At 43.4% G+C, this 22,620-nt stretch overlaps 1 protein-coding gene and 1 long non-coding RNA gene across 4 annotated transcripts in view; one reads left to right on the forward strand and one right to left on the reverse strand.

The window, feature by feature from the left end:
• The window catches only part of LOC139381151 (ornithine aminotransferase), a 29,946-nt gene extending 13,917 nt beyond the window's left edge, over positions 1–16,029 (forward strand). Inside the window, exons 3-10 of the mRNA XM_071124502.1 lie at positions 2,328–2,552; positions 2,747–2,842; positions 3,189–3,316; positions 4,433–4,555; positions 4,945–5,073; positions 6,700–6,813; positions 10,687–10,831; positions 15,157–16,029. Of these exons, the coding sequence (XP_070980603.1) occupies positions 2,328–2,552; positions 2,747–2,842; positions 3,189–3,316; positions 4,433–4,555; positions 4,945–5,073; positions 6,700–6,813; positions 10,687–10,831; positions 15,157–15,317 (1,121 nt within the window). The 3' untranslated portion in view covers positions 15,318–16,029. The remainder of the gene's footprint in view (positions 1–2,327; positions 2,553–2,746; positions 2,843–3,188; positions 3,317–4,432; positions 4,556–4,944; positions 5,074–6,699; positions 6,814–10,686; positions 10,832–15,156) is intronic.
• LOC139381152 (uncharacterized) lies at positions 3,347–4,426 on the reverse strand. 3 transcript variants are annotated; one of them, XR_011628529.1, is made up of 4 exons: positions 4,216–4,426; positions 3,936–4,179; positions 3,480–3,847; positions 3,355–3,443 (listed from the first exon to the last, which is right to left on the reverse strand). It is a non-coding gene; the product is annotated as an uncharacterized lncRNA (long non-coding RNA). The 3 variants fall into 3 exon arrangements; XR_011628527.1 differs by having other exon boundaries at positions 3,347–3,847; XR_011628528.1 differs by having other exon boundaries at positions 3,347–3,899.
• Positions 16,030–22,620: the final 6,591 nt, after the last annotated feature.

Consider the following 22,620-nt stretch of genomic DNA (forward strand, 5'->3'; position numbering starts at 1 on the left):
CTGCGTCGGGACGTTGCCGGTACACTCTGCGTCGGGACGTTGCCGGTGGACTCTGCGTCGGGACGTTGTCGGTGGACTCTGCGTCGGGACGTTGCCGGTGGACTCTGCGTCGGGACGTTGCCGGTACACTCTGCGTCGGGACGTTGCTGGTAGACTCCTGACAGACTAACTAGTGTCCTGTCTACTGTATATCAAGCTGCCTCTGGCTCCTGCCCTATGGGCCGTTCTGGTTCGGGACAAGGCTTGCTTCCAGTACCTGTTCCCAACCCCCCCCCCAGACTCTGCGTCGGGACGTTGTCGGGGGACTCTGCGTCGGGACGTTGCCGGTGGACTGCGTCGGGACGTTGCCGGTGGACTCTGCGTCGGGACGTTGCCGGTGGACTCTGCGTCGGGACGTTGTCGGGGGACTCTGCGTCGGGACGTTGCCGGTGGACTGCGTCGGGACGTTGTCGGGGGACTCTGCGTCGGGACGTTGCCGGTGGACTGCGTCGGGACGTTGCCGGTGGACTCTGCGTCGGGACGTTGTCGGGGGACTCTGCGTCGGGACGTTGCCGGTGGACTGCGTCGGGACGTTGCCGGTACACTCTGCGTCGGGACGTTGTCGGTGGACTCTGCGTCGGGACGTTGCCGGTGGACTCTGCGTCGGGACGTTGCCGGTGGACTCTGCGTCGGGACGTTGCCGGTGGACTCTGCGTCGGGACGTTGCCGGTGGACTCTGCGTCGGGACGTTGCCGGTGGACTCTGCGGCGGGACGTTGCCGGTGGACTCTGCGTCGGGACGTTGCCGGTAGACTCTGCGTCAGGACGTTGCCGGTACACTCTGCGTCGGGACGTTGCCGGTACACTCTGCGTCGGGACGTTGCCGGTACACTCTGCGTCGGGACGTTGCCGGTACACTCTGCGTCGGGACGTTGCCGGTACACTCTGCGTCGGGACTCTGCGTCGGGACGTTGTCGGTGGACTCTGCGTCGGGACGTTGCCGGTGGACTCTGCGTCGGGACGTTGCCGGTAGACTCTGCGTCGGGACGTTGCCGGTACACTCTGCGTCGGGACGTTGCCGGTGGACTCTGCGTCGGGACTCTGCGTCGGGACGTTGTCGGTGGACTCTGCGTCGGGACGTTGCCGGTGGACTCTGCGTCGGGACGTTGCCGGTACACTCTGCGTCGGGACGTTGCTGGTGGACTCTGCGTCGGGACGTTGTCGGTGGACTCTGCGTCGGGACGTTGCCGGTACACTCTGCGTCGGGACGTTGCCGGTACACTCTGCGTCGGGACGTTGCTGGTGGACTCTGCGTCGGGACGTTGCCGGTACACTCTGCGTCGGGACGTTGCCGGTGGACTCTGCGTCGGGACGTTGCCGGTAGACTCTGCGTCGGGACGTTGCCGGTACACTCTGCGTCGGGACGTTGCTGGTACACTCTGCGTCGGGACGTTGCCGGTACACTCTGCGTCGGGACGTTGCTGGTGGACTCTGCGTCGGGACGTTGCCGGTACACTCTGCGTCGGGACGTTGCCGGTACACTCTGCGTCGGGACGTTGCCGGTGGACTCTGCGTCGGGACGTTGCCGGTACACTCTGCGTCGGGACGTTGCCGGTGGACTCTGCGTCGGGACGTTGCCGGTGGACTCTGCGTCGGGACGTTGTCGGTGGACTCTGCGTCGGGACGTTGTCGGTGGACTCTGCGTCGGGACGTTGCCGGTGGACTCTGCGTCGGGACTCTGCGTCGGGACGTTGCCGGTGGACTCTGCGTCGGGACGTTGCCGGTACACTCTGCGTCAGGACGTTGTCGGTGGACTCTGCGTCGGGACGTTGCCGGTGGACTCTGCGTCGGGACGTTGCCGGTACACTCTGCGTCGGGACGTTGCTGGTGGACTCTGCGTCGGGACGTTGCCGGTGGACTCTGCGTCGGGACTCTGCGTCGGGACGTTGCCGGTACACTCTGCGTCGGGACGTTGCCGGTGGACTCTGCGTCGGGACGTTGCTGGTGGACTCTGCGTCGGGACGTTGCCGGTGGACTCTGCGTCGGGACGTTGCCGGTACACTCTGCGTCGGGACGTTGCCGGTACACTCTGCGTCGGGACGTTGCCGGTACACTCTGCGTCGGGACGTTGCCGGTGGACTCTGCGTCGGGACGTTGCCGGTACACTCTGCGTCGGGACGTTGCCGGTAGACTCCTGACAGACTAACTAGTGTCCTGTCTACTGTATATCAAGCTGCCTCTGGCTCCTGCCCTATGGCTCCTGCCCTACCAGAACGGGACAAGGCTTGCTTCCAGTACCTGTTCCCAACCCCCCCCCCCCCCCTCTGCTCTGTCTCGTCTCCTCCCCAGGTCTGTATGTGTGGGACGTGGAGGGCAACAGATACTATGACTTCCTGAGCGCCTACAGTGCAGTGAACCAGGGCCACTGTCACCCCAAGATCATCGCTGCTCTGAACGCCCAGGCCTCCAGGCTCACCCTGACCTCCAGGGCCTTCTACAACGACATCCTGGGGGCCTACGAGCAGTACATCACCACCCTGTTTGGATACGACAAAGTACTGCCCATGAACACAGGTTAGGAGGCCTGATATGACCTGCCCATGAACACAGGTTAGGAGGCCTGATATGACCTGCCCGTGAACACAGGTTAGGAGGCCTGATGGAGCTAGCTGTCTGACATGTCTATCTGCTGGTGGAGGTCCGTGGTACACAACATGTCAATTCTAAAGTATAGCGACATTAATGTTCTTTCCCTCTTTGTGGACCAGGTGTAGAGGGAGGTGAGACGGCCTGTAAGCTGGCCCGTAAGTGGGCCTACACTGTGAAGGGCGTTCCCAAGAATCAGGCCAAAATCATCTTTGCAAGTAAGTCGATACACAGCACCTTTTTTTTGGGTGGGGGGGGGGGGGTTTCCCATCATGTCCTGAGATACAGGCCGTTTGTCCCTCCCTGTCTATCCTAGCTGTGCATTCCTGAAATACACCTTTTTATAGTGCCGTACAATCATTGTTACGGTGATGCCGTAGTGCTTGAACCCCGACATGGCTGCTTGCAGCTGTATTTGTTACAATGTTATTTTGAATGCCATATTCCTGTAATCAGGTTGCAGTTCATTTAGTTCCCTCACGTGGCAGAATGCATTGGAACTCTGTGTGATGAACACCATAGAAGCAGGATACTACTGTACTGTGGCTAACCTCTCCTCTGTAGATGGTAACTTCTGGGGGAGAACCATGGCAGCCATCTCGAGCTCGACAGATCCTAGCAGTTACGAGGGCTTCGGGCCCTTCATGCCCGGCTTTGGGCTCATCCCCTACAACGACATACCTGCTCTGGAGGTACGCGCTGACATGACCACATCCTCTATAATATTGAACCTTAATGTTACCTCTCTACAGGCCAGTTTCCTGAACCTTAATGTTACCTCTCTACAGGCCAGTTTCCTGAACCTCTATAATACTGAACCTTGATGTTACCTCTCTACAGGCCAGTTTCCTGAACCTTGATGTTACCTCTCTACAGGCCAGTTTCCTGAACCTCTATAATACTGAACCTTAATGTTACCTCTCTACAGGCCAGTTTCCTGAACCTTGATGTTACCTCTCTACAGGCCAGTTTCCTGAAACTCTATAATACTGAACCTTAATGTTACCTCTCTACAGGCCAGTTTCCTGAACCTTGATGTTACCTCTCTACAGGCCAGTTTCCTGAACCTCTATAATACTGAACCTTAATGTTACCTCTCTACAGGCCAGTTTCCTGAACCTTAATGTTACCTCTCTACAGGCCAGTTTCCTGAACCTCTATAATACTGAACCTTAATATTACCTCTCTACAGGCCAGTTTCCTGGACCTCTATAATACTGAACCTTAATGTTACCTCTCTACAGGCCAGTTTCCTGTTCCTCTATAATACTGAACCTTAATGTTACCTCTCTACAGGCCAGTTTCCTGAACCTTAATGTTACCTCTCTACAGGCCAGTTTCCTGAACCTTAATGTTACCTCTCTACAGGCCAGTTTCCTGGACCTCTATAATACTGAACCTTAATGTTACCTCTCTACAGGCCAGTTTCCTGAACCTCTATAATACTGAACCTTAATGTTACCTCTCTACAGGCCAGTTTCCTGAACCTCTTTAATACTGAACCTTAATGTTACCTCTCTACAGGCCAGTTTCCTGAACCTCTATAATACTGAACCTTAATGTTACCTCTCTACAGGCCAGTTTCCTGAACCTTAATGTTACCTCTCTACAGGCCAGTTTCCTGGAGCCAGATCAGGCCTAGTCCTGTTTGAGCATGCTTAGTCCAGACAAAGTCTTGGTCTGGGAAAATGGGCCTTTCCTCCATATTGCGTCAGTATACACAGCAAAGGGAGTGTCTCCACCACTGTAAAATCCATTGATGAGATCTGATCTGTTATCACTGACTGTGTGCTGATGGTTGTGCCCAGAAAGCTCTCCAGGACCCTAACGTAGCAGCCTTCATGGTGGAGCCCATCCAGGGAGAGGCTGGGGTGGTGGTCCCTGACCCCGGATACCTCACCACTGTCAGACAACTCTGCACTCGGAACAACGTGAGTACGAGACGTTTCGGCGTCGGCACAAAAAAAAGGCCTTGAGAATCAACGGTTGATCTGTTTTGTGTCTTTTGGAAACAGACACTTTTGGTTGATTGTTCCATCTGTCCATTTGTCAATGTTTTATTGTTGTAAATAAATAAATACTGATATAGCTTTTTCCTTGTTACTGTGCTTCCCTGTGTTTGGGTCTAGAGACCAGGTTATAATAAAACACTTTTGTGGCAACTGTTGATTTTTAAAAAGGCCTTTTTATAAATTAAATGTGATTTGAATATCTCCTTCTGCATGGTGTTTAGGTGCTGTTCATAGCCGATGAGCTGGCTGTAATGTAGAGGCCCGATCAGACATAGACTCTACTGATACCTCTCTGTTCCCATGTTTAGGTGCTGTTCATAGCCGACGAGGTGCAGACTGGACTGGCCCGTACGGGCAGACGACTGGCCGTGGACCATGAGGAAGTACGTCCTGACATCGTGATCCTGGGAAAGGCTCTGTCAGGAGGCGTCTACCCTGTGAGTAAACACAACACTGTTACACTACGTTCTCTGCAATGTTGTTGTGTTCCTCGTTTTTGATTTACGGAATGAAAATGCTGTCTAATAATTTAGTATGGGATGGGTCTCATGTAATACGTGAATATTCATGGTTTTGTGACTCACTGCTTATTCAGCCTGTTGGGTCATGTTGGGACTGGGTCATGTGGGGACTGTTGGGACTGGGTCATGTGGGGACTGTTGGGACTGGGTCATGTGGGGACTGTTGGGACTGGGTCATGTGGGGACTGTTGGGACTGGGTCATGTTGGGACTGTTGTGACTGGGTCATGTTGGGACTGGGTCATGTGGGGACTGGGTCATGTGGGGACTGGGTCATGTGGGGACTGTTGGGACTGGGTCATGTTGGGACTGTTGGGACTGGGTCATGTTGGGACTGGGTCATGTTGTGACTGGGTCATGTTGGGACTGTTGGGACTGGGACTGGGTCATGTTGGGACTGTTGTGACTGGGTCATGTTGTGACTGGGTCATGTTGGGACTGTTGGGACTGGGTCATGTTGGGACTGTTGGGACTGGGTCATGTTGTGACTGGGTCATGTTGGGACTGTTGGGACTGGGTCATGTTGTGACTGGGTCATGTTGGGACTGTTTGGACTGGGTCATGTTGGGACTGGGTCATGTTGGGACTGGGTCATGTTGTGACTGTTTGGACTGGGTCATGTTGGGACTGGGTCATGTTGGGACTGTTGGGACTGGGTCATGTTGGGACTGGGTCATGTTGGGACTGTTTGGACTGGGTCATGTTGGGACTGGGTCATGTTGGGACTGTTGGGACTGGGTCATGTGACTGGGTCATGTTGGGACTGGGTCATGTTGTGACTGGGTCATGTTGGGACTGTTGGGACTGGGTCATGTTGTGACTGGGTCATGTTGGGACTGTTTGGACTGGGTCATGTTGGGACTGGGTCATGTTGGGACTGTTTGGACTGGGTCATGTGGGGACTGGGTCATGTGGGGACTGGGTCATGTGGGGACTGGGTCATGTTGGGACTGGGTCATGTTGGGACTGGGTCATGTTGTGACTGGGTCATGTTGGGACTGGGTCATGTTGTGACTGTTGGGACTGGGTCATGTTGGGACTGGGTCATGTTGTGACTGGGTCATGTTGGGACTGGGTCATGTTGGGACTGTTGGGACTGGGTCATGTTGTGACTGGGTCATGTTGGGACTGTTTGGACTGGGTCATGTTGGGACTGGGTCATGTTGGGACTGTTTGGACTGGGTCATGTTGGGACTGGGTCATGTTGGGACTGGGTCATGTTGGGACTGGGTCATGTTGTGACTGGGTCATGTTGGGACTGGGTCATGTTGGGACTGGGTCATGTTGGGACTGGGTCATGTTGGGACTGTTTGGACTGGGTCATGTTGGGACTGGGTCATGTTGGGACTGTTTGGACTGGGTCATGTGGGGACTGGGTCATGTTGGGACTGGGTCATGTTGGGACTGTTGGGACTGGGTCATGTTGTGACTGGGTCATGTTGTGACTGGGTCATGTTGGGACTGGGTCATGTTGGGACTGTTGGGACTGGGTCATGTTGTGACTGGGTCATGTCAGTCTCTGATATATACCTTGTCCTGCCAGGTGTCTGCGGTGCTGTGTGATGATGAGGTGATGCTGACCATCAAGCCTGGAGAGCACGGCTCTACGTACGGAGGAAACCCTCTGGCCTGTGGCGTTGCCATGGCAGCTCTAGAGGTACATGGTAGCTAGCTTTTAGTTATTCAGCTAGTTAGTTATTTAGCTATGGACAGATTCAGCTAGTTAGCTAGCTAGTTAGTTATTTAGCTATGGACAGATTCAGCTAGTTAGTTATTTGGCTATGGACAGATTCAGCTAGTTAGCTAGCTAGTTAGTTATTTAGCTATGGACAGATTCAGTTAGCTAGCTAGTTAGTTATTTAGCTATGGACAGATTCAGCTAGTTAGTTATTTGGCTATGGACAGATTCAGCTAGTTAGCTAGCTAGTTAGTTATTTGGCTATGGACAGATTCAGCTAGTTAGCTATTTGACTATGGACAGATTCAGCTAGTTAGTTATTTGACTATGGACAGATTCAGCTAGTTAGCTATTTGGCTATGGACATATTCAGCTAGTTAGTTATTTAGCTATGGACAGATTCAGCTAGTTAGTTATTTGGCTATGGACATATTCAGCTAGTTAGTTATTTAGCTATGGACAGATTCAGCTAGTTAGCTAGCTAGTTAGTTATTTAGCTATGGACAGATTCAGCTAGTTAGCTAGCTAGTTAGTTATTTAGCTATGGACAGATTCAGCTAGTTAGTTATTTGGCTATGGACAGATTCAGCTAGTTAGCTAGCTAGTTAGTTATTTAGCTATGGACAGATTCAGTTAGCTAGCTAGTTAGTTATTTAGCTATGGACAGATTCAGCTAGTTAGTTATTTGGCTATGGACAGATTCAGCTAGTTAGCTAGCTAGTTAGTTATTTGGCTATGGACAGATTCAGCTAGTTAGTTATTTGACTATGGACAGATTCAGCTAGTTAGCTATTTGACTATGGACAGATTCAGCTAGTTAGTTATTTGACTATGGACAGATTCAGCTAGTTAGCTATTTGGCTATGGACAGATTCAGTTAGTTAGTTATTTGGCTATGGACATATTCAGCTAGTTAGTTATTTAGCTATGGACAGATTCAGCTAGTTAGTTATTTGGCTATGGACATATTCAGCTAGTTAGTTATTTAGCTATGGACAGATTCAGCTAGTTAGCTAGCTAGTTAGTTATTTAGCTATGGACAGATTCAGCTAGTTAGCTAGCTAGTTAGTTATTTAGCTATGGACAGATTCAGGTAGTTAGCTAGCTAGTTAGTTATTTAGCTATGGACATATTCAGCTAGTTAGTTAGTTATTTGGCTATGGACAGATTCAGCTAGCTAGTTAGTTATTTGGCTATGGACAGATTCAGCTAGTTAGTTATTTGGCTATGGACAGATTCAGCTAGTTAGTTATTTGGCTATGGACAGATTCAGCTAGTTAGTTATTTGGCTATGGACAGATTCAGCTAGTTAGTTATTTGGCTATGGACAGATTCAGCTAGTTAGTTATTTGGCTATGGACAGATTCAGGTAGTTAGTTATTTGGCTATGGACAGATTCAGCTAGTTAGTTATTTGGCTATGGACAGATTCAGCTAGTTAGTTATTTAGCTATGGACAGATTCAGCTAGTTAGTTATTTGGCTATGGACAGATTCAGCTAGTTAGTTATTTGGCTATGGACAGATTCAGCTAGTTAGTTACTTGGCTATGGACAGATTCAGCTAGTTAGCTAGCTAGTTAGTTATTTAGCTATGGACAGATTCAGCTAGTTAGCTAGCTAGTTAGTTATTTGGCTATGGACAGATTCAGCTAGTTAGTTATTTAGCTATGGACAGATTCACCTAGTTAGCTAGCTAGTTAGTTATTTAGCTATGGACAGATTCAGCTAGTTAGTTATTTGGCTATGGACAGATTCAGCTAGTTAGTTATTTGGCTATGGACTGATTCAAACATTAGGAGAGATGGAGACGCCCGCACACTTAAATGTGGACAAATCCAAAACGGAGGTATAGATTCAAACATTGACACATTGAAGAAACAATAGTCCCACTTTAGCTTTGGCTAGGCTGGATGTCTTGGGTGACTCCTTCTACCATTCTTCCTTTTAGCTTTGGCTAGGTTGGATGTCTTGGGTGACTCCTTCTACCATTCATCCTTTTACCTTTGGCTAGGCTGGATGTCTTGGGTGACTCCTCCTACCATTCATCCTTTTAGCTTTGGCTAGGTTGGATGTCTTGGGTGACTCCTTCTACCATTCTTCCTTTTAGCTTTGGCTAGGCTGGATGTCTTGGGTGACTCCTTCTACCATTCATCCTTTTAGCTTTGGCTAGGTTGGATGTCTTGGGTGACTCCTTCTACCATTCTTCCTTTTAGCTTTGGCTAGGCTGGATGTCTTGGGTGACTCCTTCTACCATTCTTCCTTTTAGCTTTGGCTAGGCTGGATGTCTTGGGTGACTCCTTCTACCATTCTTCCTTTTAGCTTTGGCTAGGCTGGATGTCTTGGGTGATTCCTTCTACCATCCATCCTTTTAGCTTTGGCTAGGTTGGATGTCTTGGGTGACTCCTTCTACCATCCATCAGTCCGGGCAGTCACGTATACTGCATGGTCAGAAGTATGTGGACGCCCCTTCAAATTAGTGGATTCGGCTATTTCAGCCACAGCCGTTGCTGACAGGTGTATAAAATCGAGCTCACAGCCATGTAATCTCCATAGACAAACATTGTCAGTAGAATGGCCTTACTGAAGAGCTCAGTGACTTTCAACGTGGCACTGTCATAGGATGCCACCTTTCCAACAAGTCAGTTCGTAAACTTCCAACATCTAGTGGAAAGCCTTCCCAGAAGAGTGGAGGCTGTTAAAGCAGCAATGTTCCAACATCTAGTGGAAAGCCTTCCCAGAGGAGTGGAGGCTGTTATAGCAGCAATGTTCCTACATCTAGTGGAAAGCCTTCCCAGAAGAGTGGAGGCTGTTATAGCAGCAATGGGGGGACCAACTCCATATTAATGCCCATGATTTTTGTTTGAGAAATTGGACCAGCATGTTGTGGCCATGTAGTGTCTCATTCATTCCTTCAAGCAGTCAAGTCATCATATCTGACTAGCTGGTTTAGTAAGACGGGATACTCCCCAGAGCAACATACAGATGAGAGTACTGTGTCTGACTAGCTGGTTTAGTAAGACGGGATACTCCCCAGAGCAACATACAGATGAGAGTACTGTATCTCACTAGCTGGTTTAGTAAGATGGGATACTCCCCAGAGTAACAGACTGCTGAATCTGACTAGCTGGTTGAGTAAGATGGCATACTCCCCAGAGTAACAGACTGCTGAATCTGACTAGCTGGTTGAGTAAGATGGGATACTCCCCAGAGTAACAGACTGATGAGAGTACTGTATCTCACTAGCTGGTTGAGTAAGATGGGATACTCCCCAGAGTAACAGACTGCTGAATCTGACTAGCTGGTTGAGTAAGATGGCATACTCCCCAGAGTAACAGACTGCTGAATCTGACTAGCTGGTTGAGTAAGATGGGATACTCCCCAGAGTAACAGACTGCTGAATCTCACTAGCTGGTTTAGTAAGACGGGATACTCCCCAGAGTAACAGACTGCTGAATCTGACTAGCTGGTTGAGTAAGATGGGATACTCTCCAGAGTAACAGACAGACTTCAAAGCAGTGGGTGGGACCACAGAACTTGGGCTCCTATCTCCTGATTGCTTTGTACAGGAGAGGGGCTATATACAGGAGAGGGGCTATATACAGGAGAGGGGCTATATACAGGAGAGGGGCTATATACAGGAGAGGGGCTATATACAGGAGAGGGGCTATATACAGGAGAGGGGCTATATACAGGAGAGGGGCTATATACAGGAGAGGGGCTATATACAGGAGAGGGGCTATATACAGGAGAGGGGCTATATACAGTAGCGAGGTGACATACAGACACCGGTTCGTCAGGCTGATTTGAGGTAGTAACAGGCCTCCTCTAACAGTACGTTGTCCTCCCTGACAGGTTCTGGAGGAAGAGAAGCTGGCGGAGAACGCTGAGAAGATGGGCCAGTTGCTGAGGTCAGAACTGTCGAAGCTTCCTAAAGAGATCGTCCCCATCGTCCGTGGGAAGGGTCTCCTCAACGCCATCGTCATCAAGGAGACTAAAGGTATGGGTGAATCTGATGTGGAATCACACACTATCGTCGTCAAGGAGACTAAATAATGATATATTACTGATCTGTTATTATAATGATATATTACTGATCTGTTATAATAATGATATATTACTGATCTGTTATTATAATGATATATTACTGACCTGTTATTATAATGATATATTACTGATCTGTTATAATAATGATATATTACTGACCTGTTATTATAATGGTATATTACTGATCTGTTATAATAATGATATATTACTGATCTGTTATTATAATGATATATTACTGATCTGTTATAATAATGATATATTACTGATCTGTTATTATAATGATATATTACTGACCTGTTATTATAATGATATATTACTGATCTGTTATAATAATGATATATTACTGACCTGTTATTATAATGGTATATTACTGATCTGTTATAATAATGATATATTACTGATCTGTTATTATAATGATATATTACTGATCTGTTATAATAATGATATATTACTGATCTGTTATTATAATGATATATTACTGATCTGTTATTATAATGATATATTACTGATCTGTTATTATAATGATATATTACTGACCTGTTATTATAATGATATATTACTGATCTGTTATTATAATGGTATATTACTGACCTGTTATTATAAAGGTATATTACTGACCTGTTATTATAATGATATATTACTGACCTGTTATTATAAAGGTATATTACTGACCTGTTATTATAATGATATATTACTGACCTGTTCATATATTACTGACCTGTTGATATATTACTGACCTGTTGATATATTACTGATCTGTTATTATAATGATATATTACTGATCTGTTATTATAATGATATATTACTGATCTGTTATTATAATGATATATTACTGATCTGTTATTATAATGATATATTACTGACCTGTTGATATATTACTGATCTGTTATTATAATGATATATTACTGACCTGTTATTATAATGATATATTACTGATCTGTTATAATAATGATATATTACTGATCTGTTATTATAATGATATTTTACAGATCTGTTATTATAATGATATATTACTGACCTGTTATTATAATGATATTTTACTGATCTGTTATTATAATGATATATTACTGACCTGTTATTATAATGATATATTACTGATCTGTTATTATAATGATATATTACTGACCTGTTATTATAATGATATTTTACTGATCTGTTATTATAATGATATATTACTGACCTGTTATTATAATGATATATTACTGATCTGTTATTATAATGATATATTACTGATCTGTTATTATAATGATATATTACTGACCTGTTATAATAATGATATATTACTGATCTGTTATTATAATGGTATATTACTGACCTGTTATTATAATGATATATTACTGACCTGTTGATATATTACTGATCTGTTATAATGATATATTACTGATCTGTTATTATAATGATATATTACTGACCTGTTATTATAATGATATTTTACTGATCTGTTATTATAATGATATATTACTGATCTGTTATTATAATGATATATTACTGATCTGTTATAATAATGATATATTACTGATCTGTTATTATAATTATATATTACTGATCTGTTATTATAATTATATATTACTGATCTGTTATTATAATGATATATTACTGACCTGTTATTATAATGATATATTACTGACCTGTTTATATATTACTGATCTGTTATTATAATGATATATTACTGATCTGTTATTATAATGATATATTACTGACCTGTTATAATAATGATATATTACTGACCTGTTATGATAATGATATATTACTGACCTGGTATGATAATGATATATTACTGATCTGTTATTATAATGATATATTACTGATCTGTTATTATAATGATATATTACTGATCTGTTATTATAATTATATATTACTGATCTGTTATTATAATTATATATTACTGATCTGTTATTATAATGATATATTACTGACCTGTTATTATAATGATATATTACTGATCTGTTATTATAATTATATATTACTGATCTGTTATTATAATTATATATTACTGATCTGTTATTATAATTATATATTACTGATCTGTTATTATAATGATATATTACTGACCTGTTATTATAATGATATATTACTGACCTGTTGATATATTACTGATCTGTTATTATAATGATATATTACTGATCTGTTATTATAATGATATATTACTGACCTGTTATTATAATGATATATTACTGATCTGTTATTATAATGATATATTACTGACCTGTTATTATAATGATATATTACTGATCTGTTATTATAATGATATATTACTGACCTGTTGATATATTACTGACCTGTTATTATAATGATATATTACTGATCTGTTATTATAATGATATATTACTGACCTGTTGATATATTACTGACCTGTTGATATATTACTGACCTGTTATTATAATGATATATTACTGACCTGTTATTATAATGATATATTACTGATCTGTTATTATAATGATATATTACTGACCTGTTATTATAATGATATATTACTGATCTGTTATTATAATGATATATTACTGACCTGTTATTATAATGATATATTACTGATCTGTTATTATAATGATATATTACTGATCTGTTATAATAATGATATATTACTGATCTGTTATTATAATGATATATTACTGATCTGTTATTATAATGATATATTACTGATCTGTTGATATATTACTGACCTGTTGATATATTACTGACCTGTTATTATAATTATATATTACTGATCTGTTATTATAATGATATATTACTGACCTGTTGATATATTACTGACCTGTTATTATAATGATATATTACTGATCTGTTATTATAATGATATATTACTGATCTGTTATAATAATGATATATTACTGATCTGTTATAATAATGATATATTACTGATCTGTTATTATAATGATATATTACTGACCTGTTATAATAATGATATATTACTGATCTGTTATAATAATGATATATTACTGATCTGTTATTATAATGATATATTACTGACCTGTTATTATAATGATATATTACTGACCTGTTATTATAATGATATATTACTGACCTGTTATTATAATGATATATTACTGACCTGTTATTATAATGATATATTACTGACCTGTTATTATAATGATATATTACTGATCTGTTATTATAATGATATATTACTGATCTGTTATTATAATGATATATTACTGACCTGTTATTATAATGATATATTACTGATCTGTTATAATAATGATATATTACTGATCTGTTATTATAATGATATATTACTGATCTGTTATTATAATGATATATTACTGATCTGTTATTATAATGATATATTACTGACCTGTTATTATAATGATATATTACTGATCTGTTATTATAATGACATATTACTGATCTGTTATTATAATGATATATTACTGATCTGTTATTATAATGATATATTACTGATCTGTTATTATAATGATATATTACTGATCTGTTATTATAATGATATATTACTGATCTGTTATTATAATGATATATTACTGATCTGTTATTATAATGATATATTACTGATCTGTTATAATAATGATATATTAATGACCTGTTGATATATTACTGAAATGTTATTATAATGATATATTACTGATCTGTTGATATATTACTGACCTGTTATTATAACGATATATTACTGATCTGTTATTATAATGATATATTACTGATCTGTTATTATAATGATATATTACTGATCTGTTATTATAATGATATATTACTGATCTGTTATAATAATGATATATTACTGATCTGTTGATATATTACTGACCTGTTATTATAATTATATATTACTGATCTGTTATTATAATGATATATTACTGATCTGTTATTATAATGATATATTACTGATCTGTTATTATAATGATATATTACTGATCTGTTATAATAATGATATATTACTGATCTGTTATAATAATGATATATTACTGACCTGTTGATATATTACTGAAATGTTATTATAATGATATCTCACTGACCTGTTGCATGTCTTCACTAACTAAACTTAATGCTCTTAAAGAGACAGTGTATCATTTTCTGTCATGCATCTCAATAGGTAGTTATTTTACCCAATGTAAATTTACAACCTAATATTCCTCACGACTTTGTCATTTTAATGGCAGGTATTTGGAGCAACAGTTGATCTTTTTATACTAAACAAATGTATTTACACAACATGTGCTTCTATCTATCTTAAATTTTATGTTGTTGCTCTGTAGGCTGAAGCTTTGACCCCGTGTGTGTGTGTGTGTGTGTGTGTGGCGCGTGCTCTCTCTCACTTTTCTTCCCCCTCAGACTATGATGCCTGGAGAGTGTGCTTGCGTCTCCGTGACAACGGACTGTTGGCCAAGCCCACCCACGGTGACATCATCCGTCTGGCCCCTCCCCTCATCATTAAAGACCACGAGGTCAGAGAGTGTGCCGACATCATCCAGAGAACCATCATGTCCTTCTAGAACCGCCCGGGAACTAATTCTAGAACACTGGAACCAACAGTGACAGCCTTCTAATCTTAACTGATCTGGAAAAACAACAACTATCAATCTGCTGTGAACTATCATCTATTGGAATTTGTTACTATCTCTAAACATTTAGAGAATAAGTGTTATTGTATTGTAAGCAGTACTCTCTTAAGTTAATTTACTATGAGAATGTAAGTGGAGAATTATTTTTTTGGGGTTTTGGTTTTCCACAGTACTGCCATTTTGTCGTAATGTCAATCTAAGCATCATCCAACCTGAGAAGGTTTTTCTCTTTTGAAGTGCTGGGACTGAAATGAGTTTTACAGGGTGACACTGCTGCTCCGAAGCAACTTGGGGTGACCTTTAACCCAGGGATGTTTTTAACTCTTGCATCTGCTTAGCTGGAAGACGGTTCAGATACTGATTTTAATTTTGTTGTTAAATCTGGCAACTACTCCCGCAGCAAAATGTTTTTAAAAAAATGTAACGTGCTTAAACAAAAGGTTTTTCACTTTCTAAAACGGAGCAGTGTTTTAAAAACAAAGAAACAGATTTAATTATTTAAAGGTTAAAGTAATTTATTTGCTTGTTGGTGAAATGAGCAGAAATGTTTTACTGTAAGACACCGGTATAACCAATAAGGATGTTTTAAGTATTTAAAGGGGAATATTTTAATACCACTATTAAAAACTATGAAAGAATTGAACTGCTGTTCTGTTCTGTTATTCTAACAAACCACAGAAAACCTTTTTAAAAACGGTAGTAGTGCACTACTACCCTATAGGCCTGGTCTAAAGTAGTGCACTACTACCCTATAGGGCCTGGTCTAAAGTAGTACACTACTACCCTATAGGGCCTGGTCTAAAGTAGTGCACTACTACCCTATAGGCCTGGTCTAAAGTAGTACACTACTACCCTATAGACCCTGGTCTAAAGTAGTACACTACTACCCTATAGGGCCTGGTCTAAAGTAGTGCACTACTACCCTATAGGCCTGGTCTAAAGTAGTACACTACTACCCTATAGACCCTGGTCTAAAGTAGTGCACTACTACCCTATAGGGCCTGGTCTAAAGTAGTACACTACTACCCTATAGGGCCTGGTCTAAAGTAGTGAGCCCTATAGACCCTGGTCTAAAGTAGTGCACTACTACCCTATAGGGCCTGGTCTAAAGTAGTGAGCCCTATAGGCCCTGGTCTAAAGTAGTGCACTACTACCCTATAGGGCCTGGTCTAAAGTAGTGCACTACTACCCTATAGGGCCTGGTCTAAAGTAGTGCACTACTACCCTATAGGGCCTGGTCTAAAGTAGTGCACTACTACCCTATAGGCCTGGTCTAAAGTAGTGCACTACTACCCTATAGACCCTGGTCTAAAGTAGTGCACTACTACCCTATAGACCCTGGTCTAAAGTAGTGCACTACTACCCTATAGGGCCTGGTCTAAAGTAGTGCACTACTACCCTATAGGGCCTGGTCTAAAGTAGTGAACTACTACCCTATAGGGCCTGGTCTAAAGTAGTGCACTACTACCCTATAGGCCTGGTCTAAAGTAGTGCACTACTACCCTATAGACCCTGGTCTAAAGTAGTGCACTACTACCCTATAGACCCTGGTCTAAAGTAGTGCACTACTACCCTATAGACCCTGGTCTAAAGTAGTGTACTACTACCCTATGGGCCCTGGTCTAAAGTAGTGCACTACTACCCTATAGACCCTGGTCTAAAGTAGTGCACTACTACCCTATAGGACCTGGTCTAAAGTAGTGCACTACTACCCTATAGGGCCCTGGTCTAAAGTAGTGCACTACTACCCTATAGGGCCTGGTCTAAAGTAGTGCACTACTACCCTATAGGGCCTGGTCTAAAGTAGTGCACTACTACCCTATAGGCCTGGTCTAAAGTAGTGCACTACTACCCTATAGGGCCTGGTCTAAAGTAGTGCACTACTACCCTATAGGCCTGGTCTAAAGTAGTGCACTACTACCCTATAGGCCTGGTCTAAAGTAGTGCACTACTACCCTATAGGCCTGGTCTAAAGTAGTGCACTACTACCCTATAGGCCTGGTCTAAAGTAGTGCACTACTACCCTATAGGGCCTGGTCTAAAGTAGTGCACTACTACCCTATAGACCCTGGTATAAAGTAGTGCACTACTAAGGAAATAGGGTGCCGTTTCAGAGACAACCTCTAATTAAGCCATAAGGAATGAGGGGGTTTGGTATATGGCCATTATATCACGGCTAAGGGCTGTTCTTAGGAACGGTGCAACGCGGCCCTTAGCCATGGTATAATGGCCATGTATCACAAACACCCCGAGGTGCCTTATTGCTATATTATAAACTGGTTACCAACGTAATTACAACAGTCAAAATGAATGTTTTATCATACCCGTGGTATACGGTCTGATATACCACGGCTGTCAGCCAATCAGCGTTCGAAGGCTCGACCCCATCCAGTTTTATAATTTGCGATATATTGTACTTTCCTCCAGAGACGATGCGTTTAGGAGTTGACGTCGTTTAGGAGCCGTCTGTTCCTCTGCTGAGGTCCGTTCGGTCGGAGACCGCGTCAGCATCTGTACGGTCTGTGGGTGCCTCTCAAATGGATGGGAGCCGGTTCAACTATTGCACAATGTAGGAAATACGGGAACCATTTTGAAATGCTCCCAGTGTTTGTTGAAAACTTGCTAAAGAGAAAACGACATTTTAAAACCGACTGGAAACTGTTGCAGGCTGAATATAATGTTGGGATTCAATTGCGATGCTATATTTTAGGTTGTTACATAAAATGTTCCTGATAATAAATAGCTTGAATCTTATTCTGATGTCCTGTCAATCTTTTACGTTTTTTTGTATTGACTTTATCTAGTTGTAGCCATTTTTAATATCTATAAATATTGAAGTAGAAGGTTCCCCGTCTATACAGCCTGGTTTGGTTCAAACCTCATACGGTCTCGTTTTACGATGAGATAATGACCATAGGAAACAACAGTTTATTTATTCCCTGTTAAATTCACCCACAGAATCATTAAGAGGACATTTATAAGGCTCTTTAAAAAAAACATAAACTGGTCTATTACCAGTAATGTAATTACAATGTTCAGTTGTGCATAAATCAAGTTTATGAAAGAGTTTAGAAATCGGTAAATATCAAGTCTGACCACTAGGTGGTGCCGTGTTCTCACTTGTTCCCGTGATGTGTTTCCATGCTGTGGTCCTCACTAGTTATCACAGCCACAAAGTAATTATGGCTCAACCCTGTCTTCTACAATTTATCTATTTAAAATCTATTTTTAACCCTAACCACACTACTAATATTATTGCCTAAACTTTTAAGACCAAAACGTTATTTTCTTACGTAATTTGAATGGTATATAATCATTTGACTTGGTGGTTGTGATAACTAATGACAACCCTGTAGTGTATGTAGTTGATCAGAGCATAGAGTCAGAAATCCCAGACAGAGGGCAACGGCACTGTGTAGGCTGGAACATTGTTAACGTGGGAGACGCCCCGTCTACCGAAGGAGACTAATCCGAGCACGAGACAAGTGAAAACACAAGTCCCCTTGGGCCCTGTAACGACCATTACTGTCTCCTACACCCTGTAACGACCATTACTGTCTCCCTACACCCTGTATGGCCATTACTGTCTCCCTACACCCTGTAACGACCATTACTGTCTCCTACACCCTGTAACGACCATTACTGTCTCCCTACACCCTGTAACGACCATTACTGTCTCCCTACACCCTGTAACGACCATTACTGTCTCCTACACCCTGTAACGACCATTACTGTCTCCCTACACCCTGTATGACCATTACTGTCTCCCTACACCCTGTAACGACCATTACTGTCTCCTACACCCTGTAACGACCATTACTGTCTCCCTACACCCTGTAACGACCATTACTGTCTCCCTACACCCTGTAACGACCATTACTGTCTCCCTACACCCTGTAACAACCATTTCTGTCTCCTACACCCTGTAACGACCATTACTGTCTCCTACACCCTGTAACGACCATTACTGTCTCCTACACCCTGTAACGACCATTACTGTCTCCCTACACCCTGTATGACCATTACTGTCTCCTACACCCTGTAACGACCATTACTGTCTCCCTACACCCTGTAACGACCATTACTGTCTCCCTACACCCTGTAACGACCATTACTGTCTCCCTACACCCTGTAACGACCATTACTGTCTCCTACACCCTGTAACGACCATTACTGTCTCCCTACACCCTGTAACGACCATTACTGTCTCCTACACCCTGTAACGACCATTACTGTCTCCCTACACCCTGTAACGACCATTACTGTCTCCCTACACCCTGTAACGACCATTACTGTCTCCCTACACCCTGTAACGACCATTACTGTCTCCCTACACCCTGCAACAACCATTACTGTCTCCTACACTCTGTAATGACCATTACTGTCTCCCTACACCCTGTAACGACCATTACTGTCTCCCTACACCCTGTAACGACCATTAATGTCTCCCTACACCCTGTAACGACCATTACTGTCTCCCCACACCCTGTAACGATCATTACTGTCTCCTACACCCTGTAACGACCATTACTGTCTCCCTACACCCTGTAACGACCATTACTGTCTATCTACACCCTGTAACGACCATTACTGTCTATCTACACCCTGTAACGACCATTACTGTCTATCTACACCCTGTAACGACCATTACTGTCTCCCTACACCCTGTAACGACCATTACTGTCTCCCTACACCCTGTAACGACCATTACTGTCTCCTACACCCTGTAATGACCATTACTGTCTCCCTACACCCTGTAACGACCATTACTGTCTCCTACACCCTGTAACGACCATTACTGTCTCCCTACACCCTGTAACGACCATTACTGTCTCCTACACCCTGTAACGACCATTACTGTCTCCCTACACCCTGTAAAGACCATTACTGTCTCCCTACACCCTGTAACGACCATTACTGTCTACCTACACCCTGTAACGACCATTACTGTCTCCCTACACCCTGTAACAACCATTACTGTCTCCTACACCCTGTAACGACCATTACTGTCTCCCTACACCCTGTAACGACCATTACTGTCTATCTACACCCTGTAACGACCATTACTGTCTCCCTACACCCTGTAACGACCATGACTGTCTCCCTACACCCTGTAACGACCATTACTGTCTCCCTACACCATGTAACGACCATTACTGTCTCCCTACACCCTGTAACGACCATTACTGTCTCCCTACACCCTGTAACGACCATTACTGTCTCCTACACCCTGTAACGACCATTACTGTCTCCCTACACCCTGTAACGACCATTACTGTCTCCCTACACCCTGTAACAACCATTACTGTCTCCTACACCCTGTAATGACCATTACTGTCTCCCTACACCCTGTAACGACCATTACTGTCTCCCTACACCCTGTAACGACCATTAATGTCTCCCTACACCCTGTAACGACCATTACTGTCTCCCCACACCCTGTAACGATCATTACTGTCTCCTACACCCTGTAACGACCATTACTGTCTCCCTACACCCTGTAACGACCATTACTGTCTATCTACACCCTGTAACGACCATTACTGTCTATCTACACCCTGTAACGACCATTACTGTCTCCCTACACCCTGTAACGACCATTACTGTCTCCCTACACCCTGTAACGACCATTACTGTCTCCTACACCCTGTAATGACCATTACTGTCTCCCTACACCCTGTAATGACCATTACTGTCTCCCTACACCCTGTAACGACCATTACTGTCTCCTACACCCTGTAACGACCATTACTGTCTCCCTACACCCTGTAACGACCATTACTGTCTCCTACACCCTGTAACGACCATTACTGTCTCCCTACACCCTGTAAAGACCATTACTGTCTCCCTACACCCTGTAACGACCATTACTGTCTACCTACACCCTGTAACGACCATTACTGTCTCCCTACACCCTGTAACAACCATTACTGTCTCCTACACCCTGTAATGACCATTACTGTCTCCCTACACCCTGTAACGACCATTACTGTCTATCTACACCCTGTAACGACCATTACTGTCTCCCTACACCCTGTAACGACCATTACTGTCTCCCTACACCCTGTAACGACCATTACTGTCTCCCTACACCATGTAACGACCATTACTGTCTCCCTACACCCTGTAACGACCATTACTGTCTCCCTACACCCTGTAACGACCATTACTGTCTCCTACACCCTGTAACGACCATTACTGTCTCCCTACACCCTGTAACGACCATTACTGTCTCCCTACACCCTGTAACGACCATTACTGTCTCCCTACACCCTGTAACGACCATTACTGTCTCCCTACACCCTGTGACGACCATTACTGTCTCCCTACACCCTGTGACGACCATTACTGTCTCCCTACACCCTGTAACGACCATTACTGTCTCCAACACCCTGTAACGACCATTACTGTCTCCCTACACCCTGTAACGACCATTACTGTATCCCTACACCCTGTAACGACCATTACTTTCTCCCTACACCCTGTAACCACCATTACTGTCTCCCTACACCCTGTAACCACCATTACTGTCTCCCTACACCCTGTAACGAAGCGAGCTGGTCTACTGAGGCTGTGGCCCAATGAGAGCTGATCCACTGAGACCGTGGCCCAATGAGAGCTGATCCACTGAGGCTGTGGCCCAATGAGAGCTGATCCACTGAGGCCGTGGCCCAATGAGAGCTGATCCACTGAGACCGTGGCCCAATGAGAGCTGATCCACTGAGGCCGTGGCCCAATGAGAGCTGATCCACTGAGACTGTGGCCCAATGAGAGCTGGTCCTTGGAAGTGGAAACAGTCTGAGCCTGTTTTATAAAAGACTGGGGGGTGTTAGCCATACGATCACTTTTACTTCATGAATGATACATTCTCTTATAACAGGACAACTTTGTTTTTCCTTCAGTTGTGGTTTTGAAGCTGGGATGCTCGACCTAAACCACAGTCAGCGGGCTGTTTCACGTGTGACGGTTGGACCGGGTGCATGGAGGCAGAGAGAGAGAGAGAGAGAGAGAGAGGAGCAGTGTTTATCTGTGAAATATGAGAGGAATTCTGTCTGGCAAGAGACGTGAGGGTTGTTGTGGTCCTGGAACGACTGAAGTTTGCGTCACAAATGGCACCCTATTCCAGATATAGTGCACTACTTTTGACCAGAACCCTATGGGGCCCATAGTTCACTACTATAAAGGTAACAGGGGTCCATTTGGACAGCAGCCTGACTCAGAGCCTTGTGGTTGT

Source organism: Oncorhynchus clarkii, chromosome 23 (genome assembly GCF_045791955.1).
Source record: "Oncorhynchus clarkii lewisi isolate Uvic-CL-2024 chromosome 23, UVic_Ocla_1.0, whole genome shotgun sequence".
Classification (NCBI taxonomy): Eukaryota; Metazoa; Chordata; class Actinopteri; order Salmoniformes; family Salmonidae; genus Oncorhynchus; species Oncorhynchus clarkii.